General features: G+C 37.2%; 1 protein-coding gene across 50 annotated transcripts in view; it reads right to left on the bottom strand.

Annotated features, from left to right (window-relative positions):
* ABI3BP (ABI family member 3 binding protein) overlaps positions 1-24682 on the bottom strand; it is a 144149-nt gene that overhangs the window by 116683 nt on the left and 2784 nt on the right. For 47 of the 50 annotated variants that reach the window (XR_015285041.1, XM_023942461.2, XM_023942407.2 and 44 more), the window contains exons 1-2: positions 21623-21843; positions 989-1168 (exon numbers count right to left, since the gene is read on the bottom strand). Coding sequence is in view for 49 of the 50 variants with exons in the window: in XM_023942461.2 (XP_023798229.2) it covers positions 989-1168; positions 21623-21701 (259 nt within the window). In the remaining variant the exon portion in view is untranslated. Of the gene's footprint in view, positions 1-988; positions 1169-21622; positions 21844-22815; positions 22924-23861; positions 23985-24682 lie in introns of those variants that run through there. The other 3 variants (XM_086883080.1, XM_086883064.1, XM_086883065.1) reach the window with 2 other exon arrangements.

A 24682-nucleotide genomic window follows, 5' to 3' on the forward strand; every position in this document is an offset into this window, starting at 1 on the left:
GTGATAGAATTATAAAGAGATCCCAGGAGTATCAACTGATGAAAAGGAAAGCTAACCTTTGCCACAGAAATCCTATCAGTCTCTAATATCTTAATTATTCCATGTCTCACATCTTATTTTTTCAGTTTTTATTCTGCAGTTTTCAGCCTGGAGCAGACACTCACAATGTCCCTAACTGACCACATCAAAAACACGGCAATTATTACTTTTATGCTCATGCATCCTCTCCTCCCCCTTGTTTTACCAAGACCACTAGCATTACAATGATGAGGGTAAACTGATTCATTTCAAGCTAGAAAACTTTAAAGAAATCAATAGGAAAATCCTTAGGGATTTAACAGATTTCTCAAAAGGTCAAATCCTGATAAATCAACGCTTTAATAATTTATTTTTCCTTTTCTTTATTCCAGATAACAGGATATAGAATTCTTGACATGGGTTAATCTCTTCCATAAAACAGCTCATGGAATTCCATCAGTAATGTCTGACATGGAAGTTAGAGATTAATCTCTAACATGTAATACTGGAGCAGACGCCTACAAGAAGAGGCATCATTTTGATATGAATGTTTCTGTCAAAAGGAATCAACCACACAATTCTCAAGACTCTTTCACTGCTTCTTCTATGATTTGTTAAAAGCATGTACATTTCCCTTATATTCTACTTTGTAGCTGCATCTTTAGGCAAACCATCTCATTTCATCTGTGATATGTTCAAGTATAGTAGATTCTCTCAGTGAAACGAAAATCCTCAAAACAAATACCAGTAAGCAAACTTTTCCAAACAGCAAGAACTAGTGGTTCTCCTTGAAGGATCTGCTAATGCCACTTTCCACTGAAATTCTTGACAGCAGCCTTAAACAAACACAAATATTCCCTGAGCAACACCCCAATAAAACAGAAGATAAGGCAAACAAGGGGTTCGTATCCTCCTCAGTCTCTTCCCATAATTCATTACAAGAACAGCATGCAAAGCAAATATGTCTTACCAAGTTCTGTTATGTAGTTTTTTCCTTCTGAAGGTAAAGGAATGTACTGATTAGAAAAGAAGTTGCTTCCATAACCCAGGACAAAACCTTCTAGTTTGGTGCTTTGACTTGGTCGAAGATACCTCATGCAAACAGTGTCATCTGTTGCATTGATCTGAACCTTCAGACTCTGCCTTTTCACTGGGGAAAGAGTGAAGAAGAGGAGATCAGAATGCATCATCTTGCAATCACATGTTCAGTAATGGAACATGACAATATAACAATATGTTTAATTTGCTAATAGCATGCAACTGAAAAATTTCTTATAGGTGATGTCTCCTGGAAACACAATGTATTTTAAAAAGTGAACTAACAGTCATGTGAAATAGTGGTTGCCAATATGACTGTTTTTCCACTAGTTTAGCATTATCATTTGCTTTAACATCTACAATCGCAGTGGTAAAACCATGCATGAAGTAAGTGGAAAAAATGCAAGTATTTTTTCCTTTAAATGCAAGAGTTATAGTATTATTAACCAAATGTAGGACCCATAGGAGAAAAATGTGCAAGTTTCTGGTTTGATTTTTTTTTTTTGTTTCTTAGTAGAAAATATGAGGTTGTAAAATTCAGTTAATCAGTTAATCACACTCAACAATTATGGTAGAGGATAAACATTAACTAAATCTAAATAAATCTTGTACATTTTTTTCCCCCTACATTGGGCTGGAAATGTAATTTTGTGTTTGGAATTACACCAGGACACCTAACTAACATAAATACTTTACTCAAAACTACCAAGAAACTCTTTTTAAATGTTCATTTTTATGCTTTCCAGGGGAACAGCACATAAAGTAAGAAACATCTTGTATATCCATCTACAAAAATTTAACTTGTAGCAACAGAGAATGACTTCACAGCAGAATAACTAAGTTTTTACACTACAAGTTGGTGTTTTGGCTTTTTCTTGGTGGGGTAAGGGAGGATTAGCTTTTTCCTTTTCCTTCCTTGGTATGTACAATTTTAATACTCCCTTGGTACTGTTAGGCCTATCATATTTTTCAGAACTGTTAAATTGCTGGCTTTTCCCCAAACTTACAACACCAGCACTGGACTAGTACATTTTGGGTTGTTATTTCTCTTCTCAGTCTCAAAATATAAATTTTTATCCCCAGCAGATTTTCAGGCATCTGTGAAATTGTGAGGGCTGAAATTAACTTATCAAGGGAAGAAAAGAACTTTGCAGACAATCATTTTACTTCAGAAACTAAATCCTGAATGAAACTATTAGATAAATGATAAATAATATATCATTAAATAACAGGGTAGAGCAATACTAAACTTTTCTTTTTCTTTCTTTCATCTTTTCTTTTCTTTCTTTTTTTCTTTCTCTCTGTCTCTTTCTCTCTCTTTCTCTCGCTCTCTATTTCTCTCTCTCTCTCTCTCTCTCTCTGTAATTTCAGACTGATATTCAAAGTTTCTCTAGACAAGTACATACTGATTCTCTGGTATCACCCCAACATACCCTGCTTTTTTTAGAGAAATTCTAATGACTAGAGTTGCCAAGAGACCAAAAGCCTCACTTTGTTTTAGTAGATGATTTGAGCATCTGCAGTTGTCTGCACAGAGAATGTAAAGCCTTAAGCCAACACTTTATGCCTCTTCCCTTTACATAAAAAAGCGTACAAGTAAAATTGATGGAAAACATCTGCCTCCCTTCCTTTATCTAAAGACTAATCAAGAAAAATCACTCAGCCAGGAAACTGTCACAATTTTCCAAAGGCAACTCTGCCAGGTTCCAGAGGACTGCAAGGCTTCTAGAAAACTCAGATCTCTGGCATTCTCAGCAGTGCAATACCTTCATAGGGAAAAGGGTGGCAGTTACCTCTAATCTCCATGACATCCTAGCTCATTTATTTTCAGTACACAAGACTGCTGAGAATGTGCAACTCTGAATATTGACAGGGCTCCAGGTAGCACAAACCAGGAGTAAAACACAACACACTTCAAATACCTCTAATGGGCTTCATAAAGGCACTTAGTAAAATCTGGTAACAAAGCTTAGGATTATTATCTCTGACGGACAGTGAGCTACATCTGTTTAAATTATGGATTCTTCAAAATCCATTAAGCATTACTGAAATGATGGTCTCCTGGTCTCTATTGAGTGTTCTTGTCTAAGAATAAAATAAGACTTACAGAATTTAATACAAATATGGTAATTTGATTTCCATAGCAAAGTTCTTAATCAGTCTCAAACCTGAATTTACCAAAAAAATAAAATTAATGAAGATCTATTTAATTTTAAATTTACAATAATTTAAACAATTTTCTCCCCACAATTGTATCCAGGTATCTCTCAGTTATACTTCACATCAATTTGAAGACTTAATTCTATATCAAGATTATATCCAACTGGGTCTGATTTCAGATAGATGGATACGGTTGTTTAATAATGTGGTGGGTTTAGTGCTGGTACTTATGGTGCTAAATTACAGAATTATGACAATTCATAAGCAATCAATTATAGTGACAAAGAGTCTTGATTTTATTAAAGCCTTAGAATGCTCAGTGAGGCTTCTGTAATTAGAAAGCTTAAATGGGATCCCAAAACAGTAGCAGCTTTAAGACCCTTTAGACCTCTTTTTTATAGCTATCATATCAAAACCACCAAGAGAGCTTTTAAAATCAAGGACAGTTCTAGCAGAAAATAATCAGGAATAATGTCTTTTAAAAAAAATATAAATAAAAAAAATAAGGCAGGAAAGAAGAAAAGGAGATACACTTGAAATTTAAAAAAATAATTCCTTGTCCTTGCCACCCAGTCTTGACAGGGCAGGTAATTTTCCTCTAATTTACTTTTAAGTACAGTGATGGTCTGGATGGCAAAAAGTATTGCAGAGTCCCTGTAGAGTTTAGGAAGAAAACATCAGGAAAAAATTATTTAGGCTGGAAATAACCACCAAGGATCAAGATATCAACTTCAACCACAAACCCAGCACTGTCAAGTCCACCACTAAACCATGTCCCCAGGAGCCACATCTATACAACTTTCAAATACCTCCAGTGATGGTGCCTCAAACATGGTCAGTCTGTTCCAATGTTTCATGATCTGTTTGGTGAAGATATTTTTCCTGGTATCCACTCTAAAGCTCCCCTGTCACAGCTTGAGGCCATTTGCCCTTGTCCTGTCACTTGTTACTTGGGAGAAGAGGCTGACTCCCACCTGGCCCCTACACCCTCCTTTCAGGCAGTTGTACAGAGAGACAATGTCCCCTCTTGAGCCTGTTTCTCCAGCTTCCTCAGCTGCTCCTCATAAGACTTTTTCTCCAGTCCCTTCACCACCTTTGTGTCCAATCTGTGGACATGCTTCAGCTCCTTGACATCTTTCTTGTACAGAGGGACCCAAAAATTAATATAGGATTTAGAGTGCCGCCCTACCAGTGCCAAGTTCAGGGGCGTGACCATTTCCCTGGTTCTGCTTGGCGCACTATTGCTGATAAAGGCTTGGGTTCCACTGGCTCTTGGTCACCTGGGTACACCCTGGCTCACTTTTAGCTGCTGGTGACCAGCACACCTAAGTCCTTTCTTGCCAGGCAGATTTGGGTTGTCATGAGCCAGATGTAGGATCTAGCATTTGGCCTTGTTGAAGGTACACAATATCCACAATCTTTCCCTCATCCAGTAAGTGAATGACCTTGTCATAAAAGAAGATCAAGTTAGGCAAGCAGGACCTGTCTTTCAAGAAGCCTGACCCAAAGAGCAGCAAAGAGCAAGGCAGACAAATCTCCTTCTTAAATTTGACTTAGCTGAGTGTTTTTCAGGGAAAATAACCGCTAAAGCAGCAACACAGATGCCACACTTCATATGACTAAACCACATTCCTATTCACGGGCTGTATGCATTCCAGAATCAGTGAAAATGAGGGATCAACATTAACTGGTAAAACAATAAATGACCAGTTTCTGGAAGCGTATGAGCAGAAGTGGAGCAACCAAGGGCAAGGAGAGCTCAATCCTACTTGCACAGACACTGCCAGTCTAGTCAAGAGAGGGTCAGCCTGGAGCGATGAAGATATAATTGATATATAAATTATATTGGTAAATGTGGCCTGCCCCAGGAGCCAGTAGCAATATAGATTTCACTTGTGTTAATCTCACAGTGTTTTGAACAACTAACCAGGAAAGCATTCTTATTCTGAGTGATATATCTCTTTTAGTCACCACTCCACTCAGATAAATATTCATTAAATATGATTGAATGGACAAGGGAAGTCATAGGAACTTAACTGTTAAAGTACAGTGATAAGAATATATTTGATTTTGAGAAAATTATTTTTTCGTATTAGGATTTCAGGAGACCTTTTTTCCCTGCATCTCCTTGATGAAAGACTTGAATGATGCCCTCTAATTCCATTCATTTGTGTCAGTGTTTGGCATTTGTTGGTGAAACCCTGGTCTTAAGTATTTGCATTTGTAATGTAATTCTTTTACATTGAGGCCATTTCCAAATGGAAGATTCTGAGATCTATAGCTACCTCTGAAACACAATCTTTCCCTCCATGCTTGCCAACAGAAATTCCACACTGATGTGCAAGTATTCTCTTCAACAAAAGTCAGTTGATGGCCAAGATCAGCAGGAGAAACTGTGCAAAGTGAATCTGAAGTAAAAGCACGAAGTTAAGTGCATCAGAGCGCTTGGAATCACTCGAAGGAAAGGAGTCTGCCTATACTGTGAGAGAAGGAAAAACAGCTTGATGAATCAGCTGCATCATAAGAGAACCAGCCACCACCAACCCTTCAGAAAGAAAATAGCTACCAATGACCTGGACAATCCAGCTGGAAGCAGCATAGTTTGGCTAGTTGGAATGTATAGGCAACAGGAGACAAAAAAAAAAAATATTGACCCTTTTAAAAGTTTAGATGTTACTTTCACCAGGAGTCTACTGCACAATTTAAGAGTGCATGGTTTCTTGTAATCAAATACAGTCCTATTTTTTGTTTTTATCCATAGAGTGGGGATCCTTGAACTCTGCCCTACAAAACTAGAGGGTGAATACAGCTGTAGTGATTTACAGCAAATTTGGCTTTGTTGCCAGAATTCCTTTTGCCTTACATTGAAATTGTTTATTTTCCATCTTTCCAAAGATTTTAAGGGGCATGAAGGCAAGACACAGCACTGCCTCCCAGAGTGCTAGACAAATGAAGTGCGTCTTATGAAAATATATTAGCACCATCTATTTGTAAGCACTACCTCACTTATTCAAATAATTCACAGCAGTGCTCTGATTTTTCCAAATCTGGTGTCATACTACCACCAGGCAAGTTTTCAGTGATAATCTAAAACTATGAAACTTTTATTTTCTGCTCTTTTATATTTTTGTATTTATTTTGGCTGACAAACTAGAGAAATATTGGTTGTTTGGCTGCAACCCAAATGTATCTTAAAATGGGAAACATTTAAAAATAGTTCTGTTTCTATGTACTACAATAAACAAGACACACTTCTAAAGCAGCCACAGAATCATGGAATAATTTAGGGTAAAAGGAACTTCTCTAAGTCATCTAGTTCAACTCCCTGCTCAAATCAGGCCTCAAGTTGCTCAGGGCCACATCCAGCTGAGTCTTGAACACCTCCGAGGACACAGATTCCACAACATCTCTGGGGTAATCGTTTCAGTGCTTAGCATACTTCTGTTTTTAAAAAAAGTCCTAATATCTAACTGGAATTTCCCATATTCCAGTTTGTGTCCAGTGCCTCTTGCCAAATTACTCTGCACTTCTGCAGAAAATCTGTCTTTGTATCCTCCAGTCATGTAACTGAGGACAATGTCTGACCCTTTCTCATGACAAATTACATCAAACACTAAGGCTCCTAGACATGAAATTCACATTCACAAATGCTCTGAATGATGAAAGTAGGTGCCATATGAAGAGGGTAACAAAGCATACCTTTCTAGGGGAGGGTGAGCTAACAGCCTTGCATGTAGTTTTGTCATTTGCAAATGAAGTTCCCCAATTATTTTTTTTCAGAGTATTATTATGCCTACACAAGTCTAACATTGCTTCAGAAGAATAGTCTGTCAACACGCAGCAGTTAACTGTGCAACACACAAAGATGGCTATCTACAAAAAAAGCATGTCTATCTACAAAAACCTAACTCTTCAGCTCTGAATTTACATCTTCAAACTACTTAAATCTCAAAGATGGCAACTTTTCTTAGGTGTATCAACACTCCTAACAGAATGCACACAGAAAATAAAATAGCATAAACTGTAATTCCCTCCATATTTCTTTCATGTCTGGGACCATTTTAGTAATTTGAATGAGAGAAATTCACTACTAGAGGAGTACCAGTAGCTGAAATATGCAGTAGGGAAACTTCTCCATGCTGGTGTCCAGCTGAAGGTGGTGACCCAAAAAGGAGATGCCCCGTGAGGGGACAGGGTCAGTCCCATCCCTTTCTGTGTCCTTGCTCAAAGCACTCCTTCAAGGTGACTGAAGATTTTCCTCCAGTTGCTGTGCAAATTTAGTTTTATTAATGCTAGTCAGAAATATGCTGCTCTTTAATGTTATAAACTAAATATATACTTCTGAAAGACAATTGTTATAGCATTTATATTACAAAGCTACAAGGTTTTAAAACTTATTTTGCCAATTCCTTTCTAGTGATTACTACAGTTCAGAACTGAGTTAATAAGCTGTACTCATTAGTACTTTAGGACCAGTTAGGTCAATGCAGAGGGTAAGATGTAGTTATTAACAATTCCAGCTTCTGTGGAGATACATAAATCATTGCACAAAGGAAGTTTGTTGCTCATATGTTGCCATCTGTTTCGCCTGTTTTCAGATCATTCGAGAACATCACTGAAGTTCTCAAATCACTATCTTTAGAAGTTCTCTTTATCACTATCTCCTTCACAAGGCTCTTTAAACATGCTGGTTTAAAATTAATTTTATTTAGCTTAGTAAAGTAACTGTCACTATTTTTAGGGTGTAAAGCTGAAAACAGTCTGGATTTAAACCTGGGATCCCATTTCAGTGATCCAATCCCCAATTTCATCTTTCATTCTGCAAGTAGTTTTTCATTATTTATTAAAATAGGAAACAAAACTGAAAACAAAAAAGAAAACTGTTGTTTGAAAATAACCAAGCTTGCAGCTCTGATGAAAAAGGGAAGAGGAGTTAGACATCTGTAAACTTCTGTGGTATGACTAAAAAAAAAAACCTTACTCTGGCTCCTCTTGTGGGATTCTGTTTAATTTGTATTTTAAACCTTAGAAAATTCAGCTTCTTTATGTGTCCAGTTAGTAAACTTAGTTTGGTGTTTGATGGTAAAAATTTATAAAATTCAACATTAAACAATTCAACATTTTTGAAGGATAGGGATAAAACCAAGCCTAGTCATTATTTCAATACATAGTGCCCTTTGAAACTCCTTCAAGTTGAATAATTTTTGATAGACAACAGTTTTAAAATAAACAGCACACAAATTTAAAAGGACAAGACAAAAACTACTTGTCAGTAAAGCAACCTGAAACCCTTATTTCAATTTAGATCATTGATCACTTATTTGTAGTAGGATAAAGATTAATTTTGATCTGATGTCTTTAGGCTCTCCAGGGCCTTCCCTGGTTTCCCAGGGCCTTTCCAGGTTTCCCTGGAGAGGAACAAGAGAACTTTGACTCCCAAAGTTCTTTATTTGTTGTTGTTTTATCCAGACTGGCCTGGTATGTATTTTTCGGGATGTAATTTCACCTGGACAGAGCAGATGAGACAGTGACTGCATCTTGTCCAGAAGAGCTGTCTTTCCAATCCTGGCTCCTTTTCCTGTCCAAGGAACCAAGTCCAAGGCAACTCCACCCATGCTGGGCTATGAAGAAAACTGTGTCCTGGCCAAAGAACCTGAAAGATTCTGCAAAAATATATTCAATAAAGGCAGGCAGAAGACTGTGGGGAGCAAGGAGAGACTCACAAATTTTCTAAGTCTCTTTTTTTTAAAAAGCCTTTAAAGAGCACCAGCCAGCGCAAACACCAAAAGAGAAATGTGGTCTTAAGACATGGCCTCATACAAGGTGATTATATTCTGGAGCTGATCAGCTGAATAAAATCAGGGACTCTTTTAAACAACCTCTCTTCAGTAGGAAAAGCTCAACAAAATACTAAGAACCTGAGCAGGCAAAGAATTCAAATGCTGTTGGACTGGCTTTGCCCATAAACTTCAAATGTATTGAAGCAATTGGTACTAAAGACCAAGGACCTTAATGCAGGAAGTTTCTTACAACTCTGTTCATGAGCAGGCAGTGCATTATCACTGCCATTACCAACTCAGTGGCAGGCAGTGCTTGGCATCACCACTTCCTCAAGCCACCTTTCATTTACAAATATCAGTGCAATTTTTAAGACTCAAAAATCGAAGGCATAATAAAAAACCCTATCTGGAGCTGAAGTCACCTGTGCTTCCGTGAGAAGAGTGAGGACACTACACTTTACAATCCAGGAAAAATTAAAATTAGTGTTTATTACTGAGTGCACAGGTAATCTGCCATACAGGTTACATAGATTGTAGCGAGGGACTAATTTCCTACAGCAAATTTGGGGTGTGTTCCTTACATGTGATCACCATTTATTACACCATAATACATAATTTTTTTTCACTCTCTGTCTACCCATCTGGGTAGCTTTTGAAACACTTTGGGAGCAATCATTCAAAAGAAGAATATCTAAATAACCAACAGTGAGACGATATAAATTCTACTGTGTTATAATAAGGGAGCTCCAAATCAACAGTTAAAAAGACCTCAAGCAGTAATGAATTGAAATTTGCATGTTTATCTGTGTTAGTAGAACAAAAGAGGTAGCAATATACTGAAATCCTTTTCTGTGATAAAAGTTACTTTATTAGCCATAATCCAAGCAATTGAAAGAGCAAGTCTTTAGCTCAGTATTCTGTAACATTGGCTTAGATGATTTCAAAGCTAACTTTGTTTTACCTCCTTCTTTGATTCAGCACATGGTTATTTTTTAGAGACAAAACTGCTTAAAGATGGTATTTAGACATCTAGGAGGAGTTAAAAGCTATAGAAACAGAATAAATTTGAAATCTGCATGTACTTCCAACCATTTTTATTATTATTTATTTAGTTGTAAATTAATCTATAAGTCTTGGAATCCCCAACATGTCCACATATATTTCAAAATTGTTACCTTCTCTATTTTAAATCTGAAGAGATGGATCCCAGTCCATTTATGTACTAGTTCTCACTTTTAAAAAGGTCTCTTATCACTAATGCATAAATACATAGAGCACTGAAAAACAGACTGTCTACATAAATTCAGGAAAAAAGTCAAATTCAATGACTACAGGTACGGAGTATATTATCTAGGAAAGAAGCCTGAGGAAATAGGAGTTATTCACCTTAGAGAAAAAGTACGTAGATAGATATGAAGACAGTATCCAAATATATATGGCTAACAATCAAAGCCTGGAGGAAAAGCAGTATAAATAAGTTCTGCTCCATGTTTGTGAAGTGACAAACTGTAGCAAGGAAGATATCTGGAAAAATGATACAGGAAGTTACACTCTGGAACAAACTGTCTCAGGAATAAGAACAAGTTGGTCAAAATGAGCTCAGGAAATCCATTTCAGCCCTATATTTCCTTGTAAAAATGACTATTTTTCCAATTGAAGGCAACTACTTTTGTTCTGTACATCTAAGCTCAAGGAGGGCTGCTCTTCTCAGTGCTCTGTGTGAATTCCAGTATCCTACTTCCTATCTCCAGCACAATCCAATTAGGCATGGTCTCTTCAGTAAATGGATAAGCATAAGAGAATTTCCAGTGAAAAGCAAGATTAATTCGGTACGTGAGAAGAGAAAAATATCTCAGTGCAATTGATTGAGTAAAGGCAAGGAAGAGCATCCAGGAAACTGCAAGCTGTTGTCCCTAACCTCACTCACCAGGAGCAGTCACACCTATGTGTTCACATGGTGAACATGAAGGTGATTTGGAACAGCCAGAGCAAATTTACCAAGGCCAGGCTCTCTGGCAAAGCTTTCTGCCTTCTGTAACGTTATTCCTGGCTTTGCATACAATGGGAAAGGGGTGAACATCATTGACTTCAGCTTTGGCATAATTTCCACAGGTATCCTTCTTGTCAGACTGGAGATATGCAGGCTGGATGCCCGCATTACAGGAGAGATGGAAAACTGGGCTCAAAGAATAGCAGTTGGTTTAACTTTTGGTTGAAAGTCCAAAGTCCCTTTTGATATCCCTTTGACATTGGTCAATGTCCTCTTTCTGGTTCTTGAGCAACATTCAGTGTTAATTCCTGTACTCATTTCAGTGAGGGAGAATGTTTTGTGCTGTGTACACTTGGGGAAGAGCTTGGGTTGGGTTGGGGAAATGGAAGCAGATGAGCTGTCCATAATGAGCTGCTTTGAAACAGATTCAGAAATAGGTGACATTCTGTTTATAAGTCCCCAGGTTATGGTTGAAGCAAGAATCTTTAAAATAATAAGCAAAAATATGGAAATGGAATGGGATTATCCTTTTTCTGAAGTCACAATGGTTTTCCACTCCATTGCAACCCACATATTGATCACACAAAATACCTGTGTTCTCTGCTCTTAATAACACCCAAGACATACAGGAATTCAAACACAACAAGGATTAATAGCTCTGAATGGCACTTGGCAAAGGTGCTTGCAACATTCTGTGTTAATTTTGGAATCAATTTCCCACTTTTTAGAAGCAGACAGATGATAAAGCAATTAAATATCTGAAGCACACATAAGAATTCTTAGGCACTGGTGTATATCAAATGCTAAACTCAGAAAGAGTAAGAAAACTTTGTCAGTAACAAAACAGTATTGAAATATGAAATTCTATTGTGCTTTGACGACTATGATTTGGGGTTGTCACTAGAGTCAAGTCTGTCAACACAGTTTTTAGCCAGTTACTTCCCTTTGGTTTAGAAAGCTGTAGACACAAACAAAGAAGCAAAATGTAAATTTAAAAAAATTGCCCTCTGTTTCCAAAAGGGCAGTCAAAATAAAGTGGTTTCACTTATGTTGCTGGTCTCCAAACTGAACGTTCTCACACATGTCTATGACACTTGCTGGATACAACCCAGTCCTATAAGGATTGATTCCAACTGCACATACTTTTTCCAGCTGGAAAATGTATCTCAACTTGCACCATTAGATGAGACAGATCTCAAGACTGATGATCTGGCTTCTTACTACTACTCTAAAATAAACTCAACAAAAACCCCAACTGATTAAGAAAAATCAGAGGTGATCCTTTTAATCTTCTATATTGTTCCACATTCTGAGTTTGCAGTGATCAAAGGAAAGTTTCTATAGTCCAAACACATCCGGAGAAAAGAAGCAACAAATTGCCAGTACATTTTTAATTCAAAAAAGTAATATTAAATACTCCATAAGTTTAGAATGTATTGTTATTAGATGCCTAAATTTGTCAGAAATTCTTTTTTCAGCTCTATGAACACATTGTGAAGCAGAGGCATTGTTAACTCATCTTAAGAAAACTAAAATATGAAGTAAATAGTTCTAAATCAGTGGATTACAGAAAATAATGGACACCCAGCCTAGTAAGTATACAACATGTAAAATAAAAGCTATGTCTATGATTGAGTACTAAGATCAGACAAATACTTATTTTTGATACTGAAGGTGTTTCATCTTTTCTCCCATGTATTTCCCTTCCTACCCAGGACAGGGCATATGTTCTGGGTTCATTATGTTCTCTGACTTTATTTCCAAGTTCTTTATCTGTTACATCACCTGCTGTATTTTCAACATGTTGCCTTATGAAGATGAAAGATGAAAGAAAGCTACAGGAAGTTATCTCTCTTTTCAACCTATCTTTCTATGTCTCTACTTACTTTTTTTTTTTTTTTTAATAAATTCGCCAGCCAGTGTTTCATTTAAAGAAAAATGCCAATAAAGAATGGTATCAGCTACACAATAGGAAGGCTTATGAAAATTCTAGGGTGGGATAAGGGCACATACATCTATTCACAAAACCATCAGCTAAGCAATCTTTGTAGCCCTGACTTTGCATTTTTACTTGTAGTTCTCTCAGGCATTTATCCAAATGCTCATGGAGAATTTATGGTATGTAGGAAGCTGTGTCTCTCTCATTATTGATCTTGTAACTCAGTATGCAGTAGATTACATTAATTCCCAAGGAATGCTCTCTGACTTAAGAGTGTATTAGGCACATAAATAATGCTTCACACCTTCAGAGTTTCTAAATGAGATGGTCTTCCCTGTGTCAGTTATTTTTGACAACTGACAAGTGTTTTAATACTACAAAAACAAATTATTGGAAAAAAAATCCAGAAGGGCCAGGTCATGGAAAAAATTATTCCCAATGCCTGAAGTTTCAACAGGGCATAAATGAGATTATCTATTCCCTATATGTAATTTTTCTACATCCTTAATACTATGAGCAACCTCTCACTGCCTTCAAATAAATATAATAATAGCATATGATCTCCCTTGCTAATTGCTGTAAGTATTTCTGAGTGTAAAGGGAACACAATAAACATCTGTTACATTACTGAGAAGCTGCTTTCTAAGAATTCATGGCTGTACATTAACAACATACTAATGCTTTTATCAACTGCCATTTGACCACGTTACAAAAATCGTGAGAGTACAGGGGACTGATGAAAGTGTGAAAGATTAAAACAGATAATTTTTGATGCAATGCATTTTCCAAAAATGAGCAAGATCCCACACTGCCTTTGTGTGCACATGCATGCCTCAGTGTACTAGAGACTCCAGATGAAATCACCTAGTGGCTTGCTTGTGTGCAAGCTGACTACAGATTTTCTGTTGGAGCAAAAATCCCCAAATCTGCCAACAATTCAAAAGAAGTTCTTCAGCTTAATTAATATTTTAATATTTGGGGGGGAAAAAATCTTATTTATATTTATTCAGACTCAATTAACAAATGACATAAATTAACTCCTACTCCATAATACCAAGTCACATCAGATGTATCAGCTACTATGGAGCACTTAATAACCAACCAAGCAAGAAGACATTTCTATTAGAATTGCCAGTTTTTGTGTTCCTTGTAACTAAACCAAAGAGCAGGAAGGAATGCTGAAGAGATGCAGGATTGGTGCTTGTCAGATCATAGCTAAAAGCTGGTGCTCATCTGTAAAGTAGCAAATGATGAGCTGTCACTGTGGAGCAACTTCATAGTTATGTTCACACAGTAAATGTCTCTTAATTAGCTTTATGACAAAAGAAGACCAATTGATTCAAGCTGAATAGGAAATCTCTCCACTTTTACCTGAGTCAGCTCTTCATCAAACTAAGGGAATTAATGGTTCTTAAGTCTGACTGCAGCCATTTCCCTGACTGTGAAACAAACTGCACACTGTGCTATAAATAAAAACTCTGCCCTGCCATTTAATCCAACTACTGCACTGTTTGGGTGAGCCACAGAATGGAACTCTGCCAAAACGTTCAGGTCAGACAGTAGAGTTTTCATTCTATTATTTGTATCCCAAAGCTCAATTTCTTATCAACTTTCAGACTATTGCACCCATGCCTTTGTTTTCAGTGTATGTTTGTTCATGTTGTACAGAAACACAGATTTCAAAAGAAAAGCGATAAGAGATAAGGTCTGAAAGTCTTGTAATTTTCTCAGTGTGCATTTTTCTTGTTCATGTATAGGCTTGAACTGTGGTAATGAGGTAATCTAAATCTCCAGAAAATGTTTTAACTTCAAAGTCAGAAAACGATCTTCTGGGACATTTCAAGCATACATATTTGTATTTTTGAACCAACTACAATTTTATGTGTTCTAAAATTACTCCAGATTTTACACCATAGAAAGAAAAATTAAAGTGAATAATTAATATAAAGCAGATATTGCAAGCAGCTGATAAAAGAAAAAAAAAGTCTTATCCAAATGTGAGTTTAAAAATAATGTTATCCCACATACACTCTCAGTCCTTTAAAATTGGCCAGGTTCCCAAAGTATTAATTATGTAAACTCCTATCAAGCACTCTGTGTCCATTTATAGATCCATAAACTAATGCCACAACTGCAGGGGATTGGAAAGAATCTTTTCCCACTCTATTGAATCATGTTATTCCTGAGCAGATTTTAAGAATAATGCAAAACCTTAGAACTATATAAAAAGCTGAAATAACCCTAAAAAGGAATTCCCTCATACTTTGAGAATCCATTTTGCCATCAACTCTTCAGCTTGAGAAAGAGTATAGAATTACAATTTCTTTTTAAGTACGTACAGTGATACCCTACTGTTAACATACCCCATACACACACAAAATAAATAAAAATAAAATCACATGCAGAGGTTTAGGCACTTCATTAAGCTGGGTTTTATTGAAGTGGATTTATTCACACGGAGCCATGATGTCATGCTTGTGCAAGGTAAACATGATTTATATAAGAGCCATGGCTATAATTAGCCCAAGAAAAATTGTGGATTCACTTGCCTCATTTATTTTTCTTCCAGAAAGTGCTCTAAATAATACTAGATTATATCATAATGCTGGACCTCAGCAACAACTCTAAAGCATTTTAGAGAACACAGGTCATATTTTGTCTACCAATCTGAACAAGTGCAGTAAACATTCCCCTCCAGAATGGGGGACAATAGTTTTCCTCTCATAAAAATATATTCCCTACTTTCCTGCCTTTAGGTCTAGAATCTTCATAGCTAGAGCTTCAACTCTGCCAGCATTTTATTCAGCAGCTCTGAAGCAGTGAAGACTCTGTGTTGATATGCTTGATACAACCATCCTTCCATAACCTTGCCTGGATAGCTGCACACTTCAATGACATCACTTTGATGAACCAGTGAGTGCAAAAAACATTCAATTCAGGTGACCATAATTACAATTACGACTTCATGAACAGTAGAAATTCACTTGGTGGCTCAAAACTTGACCTGGTTTTTCTTCACCTTGATATGACACACACTGGTTTGCTCAAGTGGGGAGGTTTAGAGTTGATATAGCCAGAGTAAAATAGCACATGATTGTTGTGTTTTGAGGGATGGCAGAACTGGAAAAGTTGGCCCAGGACTTGCCCACACAAAGGTTTCATACACGATGCTGTCAGTAATCATCTTCACAACCACTTTTCTCACAGCACAATAAGGCAAACATGTATCTCTCAAAGCAAATTAGCACTACATACATGTTGTCCTGTATTGCAGAAAAAACTACTTTTAACTAAGACAATTTGAACTAACGCCTGTCAAGCAAGTCTGAATAGGATCTGGCCTGTTTCCAGCTGCCCTTTTCCATTTGGGAAGACACTGCAGACTGGGCTGTTTTGCTAATGGCACCTATTTAAGGCTGCAGGCTGTCCAGAACACGAATACCTGCTTCTGTTCTTACCGGCATTCACCATGCCAGTGAGTAACTGTCTTCTGTAAAAGGCAGTAGTCAAGAACGTTCCACAGCAACAAATTTGTCTTGCTCACAAACAATATCAAGTCTGCACTTGAATTTCCCCAAGGAAAACAAATCCACCAGGAGCTGCATGAACAGCGCTGATATGGCAGGTCACTACTAGCCATGCTTTCCCCCTGGAGCAGACAGGGGTTTTTGTTTCCACACGCAGTGTGTATCACACCTGGTGAGTCCAAGTGGTCCAAAGAAGCCTCAAACCCATTGTCCATTGTGTCACCAGCCAACAGATACACAGACTCTGCTATCCATATACAGTAGGTCTGGCCCCAGAGCAGCAGCAGGATTTAGCCTACAGCTCTCCCCTCAAGTGAATCATGTAGCTTGCCCTTCTGGAACAGCTAGATCCAAAGATTATATAAAGGAGGGCTGAAAAATAAGGTTCAGAAATAGATACTTGGGAACACAAAAATTAAGATGAAGAGGTGGAAGGTTATATAGATTACCCAGCAGTGAGATCATTTTGGAGGCGTTCATATGCAGTGGAATTTAAGTCTGGCAGAATCCACCCGTATGTATCATCGCAATGTTGCACCATGCATGTCCCAATATAAAAATGGAATTCTGGTATTACAGATTATCTTTGAACTCAGAAGCCTGACAGTACTGGGTTTTGATGTGTTTATGTGCAAGCCTAGGACACAACTGTCTGCATGATAAGATTACTTTGATTAAATGAACTGCTGCAGTTGTTACATTCTTAGAGACTGTTTTTACTTTCACCAAGAATGAGCCAAATTTGACATATCTAGTGACTGAAAACCCTTTTACACCTATTACACCAGATAAAGGATCCCTTTTAAATTTCCTGTTGGACTTGTTGCTTATATGCCATTAAAAATAAAAAAAATATTTCACAAAAAAAACCAAACTAATTTTGCACTTCTTTTTCCAGACACAACAAAAAAATGAAGCTAAATAATTTAGCTCAAATTGGCCCTTCTTTATAAGAACATTTCTTTAAAGGTTAATGCATTGTGCATTTTGAAAACTAGTTCCCAGAAAGATGTTTTGTAAGCCATGGGGATGGTAGCATATAAACCACATGTCATTTCAGTCTTTTTCTGATATTTTGAGATACTAACTTCATTGCACATTCAAAAACCCACAGCTTCCAGGAGACTTCGTCCTGTCTTACAATTTTTGCCCTGCCACCCTACAGCTGCCAAAGGGGTGCTTCTGGCAGGAAGGGAGAGGACAGCACAAAAGTTTAAGGTTTGGCTCTTGCAATATAGTAACTGCGATACATTGAAATAACTCTACATTGTTTTAACTGTTTGACACTAGTAAATGAAAACACATGCTCTGCTTAGTAAGACATATTACGTAACATAGCATAGCCAGCAAACTTAGCTAGGAATAAAATTAGTCTATTCCTTTTCTCAAATGTCAAAGTTTGGGAGTCTACTGTAAATACAACATTCACTCTCAAAGGGATGTCAGTTATAATTACCTTAAGTACAAATATTAGCTAGTAGCTATCTACAACATCGGACCAAATATATTCAGTACTTCCAAACAAAGAAACAAATCCTCAGTGCAAAACATCTATTTTTCCCACTTTTCTCCACTGCTGACAACTGTAGATAAAAGGAAGTTTTGGATCTGGTTTTGCCTACAGAATCAGGCTTTTTCACATGGTCCCCTAAGAAATGTCAGGTCCCTATTCTTTTTCCCTGAGAAGACAGCAACCTGGAGAAAGCTGAATTAGGGTTTCCTGAGCCCTTCCTGGACAGCAGAGTAGGATAGGCCTGATCCTGGAAAGTAGAACAAGAATGAACCTGAATTCCTCTGTACCTGATGACTAATTCAAATAGTAGGAAAACCACAGTGGTCAGAAACATGTCAAAAAATGCCCTGAAAACAAACTGGAAAAACATTCAAACTCTTTTTTTAAAATAGCTTCCTAAAACTGAAATTTTATAAGAAGTGATCAACCCCAAATTCTTTTTAGCTCTAATAAAGTAAAACAGAAGATCATAAAGATAGGCAAAAGCTATCAGAAACAGAGATTGTAGTGAAAACCACACTTCCATGTGCGTCTGTGCTGTAACTGGAAAGTCAAATGACAAAATCAAAAACATGAAACGCTGTTTTACCAAGATCTTATTCTTCAGCTGTTCCTTCAACAATTGTACAAGCTCCAACTGGAAAGATGACAATGAAACACGGTTTATAAGGCAGTACAATCTTGTGGACTATGTCCTGTGACTTGTTTATTCTGGATTCTGTGGCTTTGCTTTCTCATCTCTGTCTCAGATGCAGGATGCTCTGCTTACCAGCTCAATTTTTAAAGACAAGGCTTTTTGTCTGTACTTAATTCCTGTCTAGAGAGACAACACTGAGTTCTTTAAGAGTGGAACTTTTCTGTTATGCAGAACCATAACGATTAGAGCATGTTTCTGTCCATCAATAAAGCACAGCAGTGTTGAACTTTAGAGTCATACGTGTTGGATGGCACTGGCATAATGGTATAATGAGAGAGACAAAGATAAGTGGAAGATTGCTAACTAGAAGAAAACTTTAGAGGCTAGACAAAGTTGAACAGATAGCCACTGTAGTACTGGATGAAGTGTCATCTGCAATTTTACCATCATCTCTTACTCTGTGTGTTCTGTGATCCCTCACACAGTATCCAAAGGCATTGACTGCAGAATTTTCTTAGCAGCTGATCCCCCAGATGAAACACAAACATAATTGTAAAAAACCACTGCCTTCACACTAAAACACAATACCCACCAGCCTTCCTTTCCGAATTATATTGTCTTTACTTATTATTATTCTCCCTCCAACAATAACTTAATCTTTGAAGTCAAAATAATGAAAGAAATAATTCATTAATAAAGAACACTCTTTTGAGAACAGCAATAATATTTTCTTTTTCATCCTAGTAAAACACACGTGTATTGAAGTTGAAAGTACAAAAATGTATGGGAAAAGGGAACAATTTGTGTTCCAGCCTCCTGACCAGCACATTTGCACAGTCTCTCAAACAGCTCTGGAAGTCACTGTACTGGCTCTGTTCCTTTGCAGCTGCAGGAGGCAAAATGTTCCTTCCACCTTGTACCAGTGAAAGGAAATCCCAGTCCATGAGACATGGGGTCAGTGTGTTTCACCTCTGGAAGGGAAGATTTGAGCACTAGAATTGCAAAGTGCTGGTAAGAAGGGCAAGATTTACTCTGATAACCTGTTCCCACAAGTACCTGCACCACCAGAAAGCAAGTTTGGCTAGACTGCTCTCCTTCAAGTTATGAACTTGATTCCACTGTTCCCCAGAGAGCAAGAGTGACTCTGAAGGCTCAGTTACTTACTTTGGGACTTAAAGAGCACAGGAATTCATTGGAATTTCAGCTTGCATAGCAAGGCAGAGAAGCCCTCTTAAAAGAATATTACCAGTACATATTTTAATTTTAAAACTCTTTAACATCCACATATACTCTTTTCTTATGAAAAAAATCTGCAGTCCCAAACAAGACAATGTTGTAGAAGACAATGCTTAGAACACTTCCAGATAGCAGCTAAATACTAATACACTTGCTTTTTCAATGCAATTCTTTGTGAATAGTAACTGGAGAGGCAGCTACAAACAAAAGAATTAGACTGCTGTTTCCACACTACAATGGTAGAATCTTAAAAAAGCTATTTCACTGAAAAGAAATGAAGTTTCCACCTGCAGCTTTATGCATTTGGCAAACAGAACTTCACTTCTGCAATGTTATTTTAGGACAGAGAAAAATGCATGCCAGAGTTAATCTTGCAGTGGATTAGAAGCTTTGTCTGAATTTCACAGTTAGCATAAACTTAGAGCCACTATTCTACAGCAGTGAGCAGAAAGTCCATTTAAAAAAGACAAGCACTAGAAAAGTTCCTTTCCTCAGTGTAGGCAATACATACAAGATTCCTCTCTGGTCAACATAATCCTCTCTTAAGTCCTTTTTTTGATGAAACTGAAGTCTTAGAGTTAGCTTGACTTGAACTGCACTTCTGTTACTCACAGACTACACACCGTTCCACTATTACCAGTATGCAGAAAACTCCACATTGGCTCCAGAAGACAAGATTAAAAGAAAGATACTTGCAAAAGAATGTCACCATAGGGAAGAAAGAAAAATAATGAAATTCTGGAAAAAAAAAAAAAGAAAAAGCCTTTTAAGGAGGGGTGGGGGTGAAAAATCACCTCAACTCCCTGAAATACCTTTAGATTTCCCTTCTATGAAAGAGAATCTTCTAGGAAGCTCTCAAAGTGCTTATTTCTTAATAAACATTCCCATAACTAAGTCACAGGTTCCTCTAAATGTCAGTGGCTGCAGGAGAATGCAGATGTGAAATGCATTACAAGGCACATCGGACTCAGGCAAGCACTTCCACAAAGTGAGAGCAATATGTGCAGTACAGAAACAGTTGTGAAATTGCTGCTTTAATGCCAAGGCACTATGAAGTGTTTTACCATCCAGATAGAGAAATATTCTTTTAATTTTATGCTATGACTGTTCTTCCTGCAGTAAGCAATAAAATACTATTAAAATGCCAATGTTACGTGTGTCATATTACCAAGGAGAAGAAGAGATCACTGCCAGCTTTGCAAATCTACTGTACTTCCAGACTCTGGGAGAAAGGAATAGTTAAACAAATATTCACACAGGTTTGAAGGGTTTTTTCTTCTTGTATGAATTTTAATCAATCATATTTCTCTCCCTCCAAATGCATGCAACCTGACCTACACTAGTCAATTCCTACTGAATTGTTACGGAGAGCTATAAAGGGAAAGTATACAAGTTCTTTAAAAGACGGGACTGAATTTTTCCACCAGTGACACAGGTTGCTTCCAAGTCACATTATCTTTAAGATATTAAACCACAGACCTGAACAATTCTGTCCAACTCACTATAAAATCATTAAATTCAATAACTTTGTGTCATTTTCTCACTAGAGTCACAAATATTTTTCATACCATGAAAACTTTTGAGCTTATTTTATTAAAGAGCTTTAAGGTTGCTGTTATACCTGGACTTTGCCCTTTTTCCTGACCTTCTTTCATCTTGTCTATTACCTTCAATCATTCTTAACACGCTGAAAGCAAATTTCCATAACAAAACACAGGCATTAAAAACCCCAAATCCCCACAACAGAAAAACAAACCCCCAGAAAGTTGTTCATAGCTACTTGCCTCTAGGCAATTTCTGAGTATTTCCCAGGTTTAGTGCAATATATCCACAGAAAAGAAGACAGACAAATCTTGACATCATGGTCACAAACCCAACCTCGCACTGGGAATGGCTCTGACAGGTATCACACAGAAGTACCGCAGCTGCATTTAAGTGAACCGTTCTCTCTGTGACAAGAGGCAGCAACACTTTGACACAAGCTTAGTTTACACAGTGGGAGGAGACAGGATGACATCATTCACTCCCACTGCAAAACGAGAATTAGCATAAAAAAATATTATCAGGCTCCCCCTGCAATAGTCTTCTGGGGCTTGTTACGAGATCTTTTCCACCATTAAGGCTAAGATATTACCATTTTATTACTTACATTTCATGAAAATAAAATCATGAATATCAAACTTTCTATTAATGGAAAACTGATCTGAGAGACATTTTTACTGTTTTATCCAAGAGAGCTGGACTTAAACTGCAAAAACAGCACTTGCAGTCCTCAGAGAACTGTTTGCTTTATTGACCTCAGTATTTTTGCAATCTCAACATTTTTCTTAAGGTTAATTCAGGCTACTTGTGGCTTTCATCCAGGCAAAATAAATACTAGTTTAATTTGACATGACATTATAAACAGGCATTGTAAATATTTATTCAGCAAAAGAACTGGACTTGAAAAATTTAAATGTCATTTTTTCACTTGTAGCAAGTGTTGGCAATTTAAAAATACTTTATAATTTTCCCTTTCATAAGTGTCTGGTGAGTTAATGGGTTGAAAGTAATAAAGCAACACTTCTCATTCCAGGGTGATCTTCTCACCAGTTACATAACTTTAGGTAGAAAAGAAGTTCCATTTTTCCATTAAAAGCTGTTGTACTCCATGTTTACAATCAGCCAAGCAAGCATAGCGTTTGGTCCCACTCACAAGTGACAAGATGGAAAAGAAAGGGTAAAGCAGAAGAAAAAGAAGCAGTAAGGAAGAATTTAGTCTCAGTATCTGGAAAAGTTTCCAAAGAGATTAAATCTATTCAACTAAGTAGTGACATCTCTCTCCCCCTAAAAATAAAAACCCCAAAACCATACAAGGGAAAACACAACAAAGAAAACCCAAAACAGACACCAAAGGGAAAAGAAAAAAAGAAAATCTAACCAAAACCAAACCCAAAAGAATCATCAACAACCAAACCTAACCATAACTCTTGCTTACAATATGTGGAGTTCTTTGCTATGCTTTGTTTGTTCCCACTCCCCACTTGACTGGACCTGATGTTGTTCTGCTTCCATAGTGTTTATAAGCAGGGAAAATCACTCGTACCTGGGTTAGAAACAAGTAGTTTAAAATTAAAAGGTAATATCTTGAAGCATACATGAGCATTTCTTAAAGATCAGATTAATTGCATATTTAAAAAGACCCTGTGTTTGCTACAATTCAGGAAGAACTTCACAACAGAAACCACTGGTCATTGTCTTAGAGACAAACCTGAGGAATTTTAACCTCTTCTAATCAATATGGGCAGCACACAGCTATAACAAAAACAGCTGGACTATGGCAATGTGTTCCAGACTCATCATACTATCAGAATTCGGACATAAGGAAACGTTTGTATTATTCATTAACTCAAATCTGGGAAGAGCAACTTGAAAGTTAATATTTGAGGCAGACCCCAAAAAAATCCCCGAACACTATCACCTGAAGGATGTTTGGGAGGATTCAGACCTTGAATATGAACACTCTGAACAGGTAAATGAGATAGGTACAATGTGAATGAGATGAAAAGATGTTTGAAAGGCTGTACAGTTAGACAAGGGTCTTACAAAAGACTGTCAAATAGCAGAAAGGGGCAAAAAGAGAGCAAACATGCAATTCTTATTGGCTTTTAAGTTAAAGTACTGTTTTCAAAAATGGTCCAGAAACCATATTCTATTTTTTACCTGCAAAATTAAAAAATAAGAAATCCATCATTTGATGTAACTGTCTCTTGGGACAACTAACGGGAAAAATTGCTCCGTGGTCACTCAGAGCTGTCTTTGTATTAGTGTAAACTGGACTCTCCTATTTGTCTTAAGGCAAATTCACTTTCCTTCAAAAGATTACACAACACCTTCCAAAAAAAGGCACAAAGGCCAACTTCTACTCAGAAGAATCTCAGTGGAACAAACACAACAATTATTTGCCTACCTCACAACGTCTCTCACAGATAAATATAATCCCATCCCTGCTTTCACAACTACTTGCTTCTCTGCTGCACTTACATCTTACTTCTTCCTCCTGGTGCATTATCCAACCATGTCTTCTCTGCTTAGGTGCTCCAGATAGATAATTAACTTTCCCCTTGAGATCCTGGCAGACCATGCAGACCCCTTTCCCTCTGATCCCTGTAGAACACAGATCTTCCCAGCCCAGAGTTCAAAATCCCATGTCAAGATGCATCTTGTTCTGTCTTATTGAGGATATGCTTCATCAGGGACAATTTTGGTATAAGCAGATGTAAGTGTAACTTTACATTAAATACATGCCAAGAGTACAAAAATCAGTTACATAATATTATTTTATAATTTTCTAATATGTTCCCCTCATCTACACCATCCCGAGATGATAAATAACTAATCACTGATTTTGTCTACTTCTTTTCTTGCAGGACTAACCTTTCCTAGGAAACCTCTGATATATGAAAAATAAAAAAAATAATTAAAAAAAAAATCAGCTTCTGCTTTCCTTTTTCCTAAATTCTCTTGCCATTTCCATGGATGTCGACTACTGCAGTGCAAAACTAAACATGGGAACGTAAGGGAGTTCTTGGTTCCTGGAACTTCAAACACTATCCCACACTGCTGGATGCTTCCATAATGCTGTTCAATTATGCAATTTCTCCTCTTGTGGGAGACCTGCTTCACAATCTCCATTGAAACAGAGAGAGGATCTGATTTCCATTCACAAAGTTACCAAACCCAGCACATTCCTCAGGTTTCTCTCATCCACACAAACCTGGCAGTACATTACCCATCCTTCGACTCTTCAGAAGGAAAATATGAAACAAAGAAGATTCAGTTAATGACAGTTTTGTGTTACACCT

Source organism: Cyanistes caeruleus, chromosome 3 (genome assembly GCF_971803275.1).
Source record: "Cyanistes caeruleus chromosome 3, bCyaCae1.hap1.1, whole genome shotgun sequence".
Lineage (NCBI taxonomy): Eukaryota > Metazoa > Chordata > Aves > Passeriformes > Paridae > Cyanistes > Cyanistes caeruleus.